Raw genomic sequence first — 10,909 nt, 5'->3', positions numbered from 1 at the left:
ACATTATCAAAATACATACACTAGCTCTCAGTCTCTCATATGGATAATTAGATTTTTAGCCTGTTATGTTCCAGAACATTTATTAAAAGTTAAATTCCTCAAAGTATATATTTTGTAATTGGGTCAGGCTGTCGTTTTACCAAAAATTTGATTATTTTTTTTTGTAGATATTGATTACAGAAGGCTCACACCACTAGATGTCGCTGTTTACTCGGTCTAGTAATTGCACGCTTCCATGCGCTAAGCGTCACTGGGCCTTTCTAAGCACTGATTGCTATGCTTACCACGACTGCATGCCCAACTTCCTCACTTCCACTTCCATTCGTATCCCGAATCTCACACATGCCAGAATAACGCTGAGCCACTGGATTTGCCAACGCTTGTGTTTTTACAATACGGATGAACGCAGCCATGCATTGCAAGGTGAGTCGCTTATTCTAAATATTATATTAAAACTAGTTTCTTAATAAAGGTAAAACCAAACCAGGGGCTAAAGTTTTTTTAATTTTCTTCTTAAGTTTCAGAAATAATAATCCATATATTCTTAGTCGACTAATTTTTTAATTAGTAGTTAAAGTAGACCTGAAATTTGCTTGCATGAGTTAATTTACAAAGGTTTTTCCACGTATCTGGTCATTCTAACTTTAAATTACTTTAGTTATGGACATTTGAGTGTTTTTTTTTCTTCTATTCTAGCAAAGGAGTTATAAATCATTAATCTTCAGTGAAATTGTCCATATCACATATTTTGTGAAAATTTAGAAATTATTCTTCAAGATAGATTACAGATTAACAAATATAATTATATCGTTTAACAGATCATGATTTATAGACTGTTATTCAAATCATTACACATAATATAAAACGTTTATTTATATATTTTATAACATGCCTATAATTAACATAAACCACAGATCTGTTTAGCACATTAAAAATGATTAATGAATGTTATTATGAAATATGATGGGGGTTGGGGGATTGTGGACAACAACAACAACAACCAAAAAAAAAAGGAAAAAAAAAAGGCCCAACCATGATCTTTTGAGGTCAGCAGGGGCGTGTGGCTGTCTGGAAGTATTTGCCATGTGGCCCAAAAATCATCTGCTAGAACCACTCTTTCTGTGGATTTACTGGCAGAGTTAAACCACAAGTGATTTTAATCATATAGTTTGTGTAAAGGGCAAGGGAAGCTATTTCCTCCAGTTAATGTTAGTCTATGAAGTGGGAGTTTGATGGTACCTAAACTGTTGTTAAAGTGCCAGAAAGGTAATAAACCTTGACAGGATGCTGGTGGTTGGAGATTTTGCTTTTCATGCTATACATACACGTGGCAAATAACAATCACATTTCCAAACAATCCAAAAATGCTAAATTGCACTGTTACCACTGAAAATGCCATAAATAGTGCATTGAATCCTCAAATTGCAACACAGACCAGACGTCTGATTAGAATCTGGGCTGTATGCTACCAAATAGAAAATGTATCTTTAAATAGCACACCAGATATATATTTTTTTTATTATTATTACAAAGCAATGGCTGTTGAGGAGCTGAACTGATGTCGTGTGGACCGTCTGTTCTATACAAATCTGTGGCTGTAAGTAACTTGAATTTTCTGACTTTGTTAGTGCCGTATATTTTTTAGACATTTCACACAATGTAGCAGTGCTCATTAGGGCAGTACTGCCTTGGTTACCCATTGTAATGAACTATGCCATTGTGAAACTTGTTTATGTAGAATCTGCTTTAATGCACATGACTAATACAGAGACAGGATTCTGGAAATCCATTGGTAAAACACTATTTGTCTAACTTGAATGTTTGTTTGGCAAAATTTACTAACGAAATTATTGCAGGTCAAGATGTGTGGATCTATGTCTGCAATATCTCTGCAAGTCTGGGTGACACTGATGTTGCTCTCTCGACTTCAAGGTGCCTGTTTGTTTCCTTTCTAAACATTAGAGTATCTAAGATCTAGAACAGAATGTAGGTCAATGACATATAAGAGTGACCATGATAAAAGAAAAGGACAAATCTTAAAACACGTGTAGCAGATGGTTCTTAGAAAATGTATTCTTTGTGTTTGTGTTGGTTTTATATGGTTTTGATCAACCTTTATGCCATTTTCAAGAAGAGATTAAACTGAGTAGTGTAACCATTAAATGTAATAACATATTTTTATGAGAAAAACAAATTAGAATTGTGAGATATAAAATGTGATCTGTGTTCTCCTACTTTGTGAGAATTGATTTTGATCTCACAATTTTTAGTTTACATCTCACAATTCTGCTTTGTGCCACAAAATAAAAAAATAAAGATTATCAACTCACAATAAAAAAGAAGCCTTTTTTTTGGTGGTGGTGGTGGTGGAAATATGCTTTCATATCTACAAGAGCTCATTATAACACACATTTACTGTTTTATGTTTTTTTCCCCTCTATTTTTCCCCCCTGCATGTTTCTGCAGGTTGGTTGTGCCACATGATTATGGTTAGGCAGACAAAAGTTTAAAAAAAATCTAATGAATACAGATTATAAATAAAAGATCGGCTTTTTATCTTCATTATGAAAAGGACAGGACAGTTGTAACACTCTAACATTTTATGCTTTATGGCCCCTATAAAAATAACAAAATTAAGTTTTAATTAAAAAAAAAAAAAAGCTCATCATAGAAGAGGTGGATACATTCATTGCATTTTAAATGTATTTTTGAATAAATTAATAGGTATGAATAAAACAATGACTTAAAATTATTGACCCATGTGCTCTTTCATATCGTTGTTAAATATTATTCTAATATTTACAAAATGATACCATTTTAAATCATATCTGTTTTGTCGATATGTCCTAGGTAAGGTCCTTGCACCGTCTCATCTGCAGGCGATGACTGGACTTCCCTTCATGCTGGCCTGCAATATTACCTTGGAGACAGGAGAGGATTTAAAACAAGTGCTGTGGTTAGACATGACAAATAAAACTATACTACACTATCAGCCTGATAAGTATGACCACGTCACCCAAGTGGATGGAGTTGAGCTTTCACAGCAAACCGCAGGTCAGCAAGCTCACACCAGCGTTATCACCATCAGAAGAGTCGCGCCAGCCAACGAGGGCTGCTACCAGTGTCTTTTTGATGTGTACCCAACCGGGCAGCAGAGAGGAAGGACGTGTCTTTCACTTACGGGTGAGGCTTGGGAATCACTTTCAAACTTTCTAAAAATGTTTCTGTGCTCTTGATATTTTTCCCCACTGATGATTTGAATATATGAATTTAGAAGGAAATATTACTCATCAAAGGGACTGCAAAAGTGTGTCATAGGAAATGCTATTTTTTAGACCTGCACTATGATGGTTTCATGATGAATGGCTGTTATTTGTGGTTATCACATTGCGCTCACAAAACATTGACGATTAGTTATAAATAGTGCCCCAACAGGAAGTGGTGAGAACCACTTTCCTGCCTGGCCTCTTTTACTTAAAAAACTGACAACAAACTATCACGAAAATCACAAGACTCTACATCAGATAAAAACTGCCATTGGGTTTCTGATAAGTAAATTTTTATCAGCCTAAGTGAGTGCGGGTTACAACTGAAGGCAATAAATGTATGCTAATTTCTAGTGTCGTGCATTTTCCGAATATTAACCTGAACGTAGTCTTAAAGGCATAGTTCACCCAAAAATGACATTTATTTCTTCTGTGGAACATGAATAAGATATTTTTGAGAAATCAGTGGGTTTTTTCCCCATAAAATAGCAAGTCAGTGGTCACCAACACTCTAAATAAAGGTGCTTAAAAGGTTCTTCACAACGATGCCATAGAATAACCATTTTTGTTTCCACAAAGAACCATTCAGTGGTTCTTTAAAGCAGTGGTTCCCAACCCTGTTCCTGGAGGCACCCCAACACTGCACATTTTGCATGTCTCCTTTCTCTGACACACCAATTTCAGGTCTTGGAGTCTCTACTAATGAGCCGATGACCTGAATCAGGTGTGTTTGATTAAGGAGACATGCAAAACGTGCAGTGTTGGGGTGCCTCCAGGACCAGGGTTGGGAACCACTGCTTTAAAGAACCATCTCTTTCTTACCTTTTCATAATCTGAAGAACCTTCCGCCACAAAGAACCTTTTGTGAATCAGAAAGGTTCTTCAGATGTTAAAGGTTCTTTATGGAACCATTTAGACAAAAAAAGCTTCTTCTATGGCATCGTGAAGCACCTTTATTTTTTAAGAGTGAAGTATGGTGTAAATAATGACATGATTTTCATTTTTGAGTGAACATTCCTACTTAATAGTTAAAGAGCATGTAAAATCTCTTCACTTTTCTTTTTGTATTCCTTTCAGCAATGGTGGAAATGATGGACAATAAAACAGTTGTGAGCGGAAAGCCTGTTACTCTTTTGTGCAAGTACATTCTCAGTAAGCGAATCCGGCAGGTTTTATGGAAAAAAACAGCTGAGCAAGGGGACACCACCACTGTTGCTTCTTATGTCAAGAATGACAGACCCATCATTAAGACCCCTTTCAAGGATCGGATCACACTAAATCCGTCACTTGGGCAAACCAAGCTCTCCATACACCAGGCTCAGACAGAGGATGAGGGCTGTTACACCTGCGAGTTCCACACGTACCCAGATGGCATTAAGAGTGCAACAGGTTGTCTGTCAGTTTATGGTAAGTGCAAAGAGTAGTAATGACAGTGCTTATAGGCATGTTTATTTGCTTTAAAATTCAAGGGATAGTTCACCCAAAAATGAAACGTTCTTGTGAAAGTGCATCGAAGACTGACACTTTTGAATTTTTTTCTCTTTATTTATTTTTTTGTCATGATTTAGTTAAAATAAAAGGTACAGTAAAAATGCAACTCATAAAAAGCTTGAATGTACCTCTTCTAATATATGTTTCTAATTGCTGAATTAAAATGAAACGTTGATGTTTTATAATACCCACATGGATGTTACTACAGTAAATAGCACTGCGAACAGAATTAAGCTGCGACAGCTAAAAAATACATAAATTTCACACGTGTAATTTTGCATGAAATCTCATGCGTGTGGGTTTGGAACATTTCACATGTTCAATCAATGTGCTTTTTCCATTAGCATTGTTTGGGTATTTAACAGCCCCCTTGCCTCTCTTCGGGGTCATACAAAGTATCTAAATATATGTAGGAGTGGGTGTATTTGTAACAAACTGAAAGATGCAGTGAGAGTGAGAAAGTGTTTGTGTGTGTGTGAGGAAAACAGCTTATAAAAATAGTACTAAACAATGCTGTAATTAAAAAGTAAAAATGCAGAAAAAAATAAGTTTTGTGTAAAAAAAATAAAATAAATACAAACCTGAGAAAAAATAGAAATTATTTACTCTTTTGTTTTTCCAAATCCACATGGCTTTCTTTCTTCGACTGAATATAAAAATGGAAAGGTTACTCTTTATTTTAAGGTGTCCGTGTTACAGTGTAATTATACATTTAAGTACTGAGTAATATTAATTAACTACTGTACATGTACTTATATGGTTAAGGTTAGGTTTAGGGTTTGGCTTAGGGTTACTTGCATGTAATTATGCATAATTAATTGTTATTATAATAGTATACATGTAACGTGTAACAAAGACACCTTAAAATAAAGTGTTACCAATAGAAATTCTGAAAACTGTGTTAGTCACTCTTTTCCATGGTCCATCATCGCAGTGAATACAGACTTTCAGGTTTTAAAAAGCATGCAAAAAGCAAGTTGCCATATGATAGCTTTGTGTGACAAACTAATCAAAATTAACATTGTTTAGCTTTCGAACACTGTGACTGAATTGAGTCAGTGACTTGCCAGATCCTTCCACTTTGTGAACAAATCATTTAAACCTCTTAAAGTTAGCTGAAAAGAAGTGTTGGAAACTACTTTTCTTTTGATGTGACCATAGGACAGAAGTCATATTGACCACATTTATGATGCTTTCTTATTGTACTATTAGGTAAATGACAGCATTTAATTTTTGGTGTCAACTGTTACTTTAATTTGATGGATTTCTTCCTTGTTCACTCTAAAATTACACTTAGATTTCTACAGCGATAACTATTGCTCAGTAGTATTTCCTGTTTCAAATAAGTTTCAGTGCAGTACTGCAATAAATTACACAGAGATAACAAAATGCGCTACATTCTTTATCTCATGCAACTGTTTAGCAGTGGTGATATTAGCATCCAGATTTTTTTACTCCGTTGAAAACATCCCGTCCACTTTTAGGTAAATTATTTTTGGGGAGGAAGCTCACAATCAGTCAAAGCTGACACTGGTTATAATGCTTGGCTGTGACTGTAGTTTAGAGGATAGATTGGGATGAGGGCCAGTGCGATTACTGCGTCTCTGTTCCTCTAGAACAGAGCTCCACTGTGTTTGCTTTCCCTCTGTTGATATTCCCCAAACAGTCTGGCTGTTGTCACCAAAAAGCTCACACAGCCACAGAAGTGGACAGAGCCTCACTCTCCCCTCGTCTTGTCATGATTTGTCTCTTTCTCTTTTATCTGACTTATGTCACAGTGTCCCTCTTTGATGGAGTCTGCTGCAGACATGACCAGCGTCTGACGGCTTGTAATCAGCATAACAACACAAGCGCCTTCTTTTGTCTTCTGAATGAAGCTACCACTTACAATACAACAAAGAAAAGTTCAACATGACCAATACAGTATTTGTAATGGACATATACAAAGTTCACATATTTGGCACACTTAAGACTGTTGTGAGGGTTCCCAGCTAAACATTATCTCAGCAACCATGAGTACACAGGATATCTCTATGGATTTTAAGTCTAAAGATTTAAAAAGTAAACAAAATGTTAAAATTAGGACTGTGAATTGAATTTGTTAATTTACTGCAATTGCTGAGGGAATTAGCAGATAATAAAGGTTTGAATGCATCTGCAAAATAAGAAATGTACTTTGATATGGAACAAAAACAAATTAAAGATAGATATGGGCCTGACTTGTCAGTAGGCCAAAGTGATATTTTAGTATCATTGAGATAATATTATAGTATTTATTAATATTTTGAATGTGTTTATTTTTTTGCTTTCTGAAGTTATGCAGTTTTCCTTTTTATTTTAGTTAAAGTTTTAGTGAAACAATTTTTGTGTGTTTTTGTCATTTAAATTTTTTTATGTCTATATAATTTTTTTTATTAATTTTTACTTCGGTTTATTTTAGTTATTTTAGTACACCAAGTTAAACTAATTTAAAATGAAAAAATGTTGGCAACTAGCTGAAATAAAATGTTTTTTTTTTGTGTGTGTTTTTTTAAATTTTTTTAAATTGGTCACCTTATTTTAAGGACCAGTTCTTATTATTAACTATTAACTGCAACTTTTGCCTCAGTAAACTACTAATTTGCAGCTTATTAATAGTTAGTAAGGTTGTTAAGTTTAGGTATAGGGTAGGAGTAAGGGATCCAAAATGTGGTCATGCAGAATAAGGCGTTAATATGTGCTTTATAAGTACTAACAAACAGTCAATATGCTAGTAATATGCATGATAATAAGCACCTATAGTTAATAGTGAGAATTGGTCCCTAAACTAAAGTGTTACCAATTTTTTTTAATTCTATTTTAAGTTAACATTATTTTTATTCATAAGTGTAGGTGTCATTCACCCTGGCCCACATTCGCATAATTATTATTTTTAAGCTTGAAGTACTACTTTTAAACAATACTATTAAAACCACCTTTCATAATGTCTATTCAATGTTTCAGTGTCTTTTAGTTATGTTAAATTGGGGCAAATTTCCAGCAAATACACTGATATGTGATTAATGTAGTTAATCAAGTGTCGTATCATGAAATTAATTCAAATTAAATGCTTAATTGATTTACAGTCATATTTAAAAATCTTTACACTGTTAAAAAGTACAATGTTAATGTCTTTATATGTCATTTTCCTAGTCCTACCCAAACCTGAGGCCAGTTACGTCACCGTATCGCAGGGCATTGTTGAGGCGAACTGCTCAGCCGTGTCACGTCCTGCAGCAGAGATTTCCTGGAACGTGGAGGGTCATAATCAAACTCTGGGCCCTGCCGTCACATCATTTTATCAGCTAGGGGACGGCACCACCATGGTGGTCAGTTCCATTGAAATGCAGACTGAGCTACTGGACGATGAACTTGTGAAGTGTGAAGTTCATCACCAAGGCCTTGAGTCTGCCATCTATGTGTCTCTGAATAAATGTGAGTGAAACTTACTCAACTCGGAGGGTCATAATCAAACTCTGGGCCCTGCCGTCACATCATTTTATCAGCTAGGGGACGGCACCACCATGGTGGTCAGTTCCATTGAAATGCAGACTGAGCTACTGGACGATGAACTTGTGAAGTGTGAAGTTCGTCACCAAGGCCTTGAGTCTGCCATCTATGTGTCTCTGAATAAATGTGAGTGAAACTTACTCAACTCTATGTTTTTGTCCTGTTATGTTCTGGTTTTGTTTCTAGACTGTTGAGAATATTTGATTTGTTTAGTTAATATGTGTGTGTGTTTTTATTGCAGCAAGGAACGTCCACGTCATTCTCATTTCAGCCTCTTTGGATTTGAGACTTTAGTCTTTGCAAATTTACAGATCTTCTTTATGCACCAAGAGCTTGTAACACTCCAAAGAGAAAGGAAAAAATGAAATCGCATCATATGACCCCTTTAAAATAAAGTGTAACCATTAAAACATGTGGTTGTTACATATAATACAAAACAAATCATCATATAGATATGATTAACATATGTACATATACAAATTTACTATGGGGATTTTATATATGTTATAAACTAAATTATATCTACCCACTGAATGCAAGTGTGTATGAAAATGATATATTGCCTGATATGTTACATGTATGGTAATATCACTCTTGATATAAGACGTATGGAAATAGTAAAATATAACTATAGAAAAATATATAATAATATAATATTTAAATACGTTATACATTTGAGATTTTTAGATGGACTGTATATTGTGTTTCACCCTATTAAGTTAAAGTTAATTAAGTTAAAGACTGCACTATTGTCAATAAATACCCCAGATGCCTTTTACAGAGGAGATGATGAAAACAGCTACTGGAGAAATGTATAGCCGGAAATTGAGAGAGAGACGCCAGAATGACTCACTAACCTCGCACAATCTGTCTTCTTTATCCAAGTCTTCCTTCCTGCTTCGTTCTCTTCAACTTTCCTCTCCTAGAATCTGCAGGTCACCTTAGAGGGTCGAAAGGAAAAAAAAGTTTTACTTTTTTAGTTTTAGTTTTACATTCAAACTAAAGCAGCTACATCCGCCCAAGAAGCCTTGGGGCGTGAAAAAAGTGCCTCAGGCCAGTCATATGGGAAGTCAAATCATTCTGTTCAGGTTGTGTTCATTGAGTCATTCTCTCATAGCTCATTACTGCACTAAACACTTGACTTATAATCAGTGAAGTGGTCCTAAATTTCTTCTGCTCGGTTGTGATTTTTTGAGTTTGAATTTTATTGCATTAGAAAGTAACTAAAATAAGCAAGTAATTTAGTAAGCACTGAAATATGTTTTGTTGTCAGATAAAATGTAAAAAATAGTATAGTAGCAAAGGTTATAGTGAAACCAAAGCCAAGGGTGAAGTATGTTTATTATGTCTGTGTATCTGCCTGAAGAGGTGCTAACTTCACCTGCTGATATGGTCAGTAGCACCATGCAATGTCTGTCCACTTTAATATCATGTCTCACATTAATTTAATGCTGAATAAAATTATGCACAATTTTTTATACTAATTTACAAAGTAGTTATAAAATAATGCTTATATAAATGTTAAATGCTGTTGGATCCATGCCTTTATGTTTTAAATATAAGGGTGTACACATATAAGAATGTAGAAGTTTGTGTGCAAGAATAAGCACAGGAAGAAGAAATTGTTTACTTTGGATAAAGCTGTAAATTTTTATTTTTTAAACTCTTTGCTTTTGACACTAATTTTTGACAGGGTGAAGCAACAAGTTCAGAATTTGGATGATCACAGGCACATTACTGTGTTGGAATTAAAATCAAGCGTTTTTTTATTTATTGTTGAGGGACAGAAGTATTTCAGTCCACCATGTTAAAAATATCTATATAACCCATACGCAAATGTAATATGTGTACATACATATTAGATTTACACATATTAAATATGCTGTCATATGAAGTAAAAAACATATTTGTCAGATAAAATGTAAAAAATAGTATAGTAGCAAAGGTTATAGTGAAACCAAAGCCAAGGGTGAAGTATGTTTATACAGAGCCCCGTTTATGTACAGAACCACAGGAAGCCTAAGGTATTGCCACTTCCTGTCTCTTGCAAGAAGCCCATCTTATACCATGACCGTTTAATATTTAAAATGCTTCTACAGAGTCAAGGTGTGATGAACACAAATTCAATGTGAATTGCCATTGCAACTCATTTTACTTCAATGATGGGAATTATTTATGAGTGAAACAGGAAATAAATGGAGGGCACATTATTTTATTCATCAGGACTTGATTAAATCATGAAAAGTGGGTGTTAAAATACCAGAATGGAGTGAGAGTGATGTCTACAGAGCTTTTTATTGTATTTTGAGATTATAAAGATAATAAAGAAAACTTTTTTTTTTTTCAGTAACAAGCTCTGATGAATCATTCACAATAAGAAGATTGAAAAAAGTAACTTGGCCCTTTAGAACTGAATGTTACATTCCATTTGACCCGAAACTGTATGGCTGTTCCTTAAATGTTGAGTGTCACATTTGTCTGAAGTTTCCAGAGGAGGATGAGCTCCTCCAGTTGAGCCTGGTTCCTCCCAAGATTATTCTCCCTCTTCACATAAACATCTTTATTGAGCTTTTCTTTGCTACTATCACTTTGACTTGCTTCCCAAGGACATTAAGGCAATAAAC

At 34.7% G+C, this 10,909-nt stretch overlaps 1 protein-coding gene across 1 annotated transcript in view; it reads left to right on the top strand.

The window, feature by feature from the left end:
- The first annotated feature begins 273 nt into the window (after positions 1–273).
- LOC107757641 (OX-2 membrane glycoprotein-like) overlaps positions 274–10,909 on the top strand; it is a 21,921-nt gene continuing 11,285 nt past the window's right edge. The window contains exons 1-7 of the mRNA XM_016575181.1: positions 274–423; positions 1,534–1,597; positions 1,857–1,932; positions 2,851–3,183; positions 4,344–4,673; positions 7,929–8,210; positions 8,527–8,548. Of these exons, the coding sequence (XP_016430667.1) occupies positions 1,559–1,597; positions 1,857–1,932; positions 2,851–3,183; positions 4,344–4,673; positions 7,929–8,210; positions 8,527–8,548 (1,082 nt within the window). The 5' untranslated portion in view covers positions 274–423; positions 1,534–1,558. The remainder of the gene's footprint in view (positions 424–1,533; positions 1,598–1,856; positions 1,933–2,850; positions 3,184–4,343; positions 4,674–7,928; positions 8,211–8,526; positions 8,549–10,909) is intronic.

Source organism: Sinocyclocheilus rhinocerous, unplaced genomic scaffold, assembly GCF_001515625.1.
Source record: "Sinocyclocheilus rhinocerous isolate Xijiao unplaced genomic scaffold, SAMN03320098_v1.1 scaffold1254, whole genome shotgun sequence".
Classification (NCBI taxonomy): domain Eukaryota; kingdom Metazoa; phylum Chordata; class Actinopteri; order Cypriniformes; family Cyprinidae; genus Sinocyclocheilus; species Sinocyclocheilus rhinocerous.
Note: the sequence above shows the minus strand (reverse complement) of the source record. Positions and strands in the feature narration are given on the sequence as shown.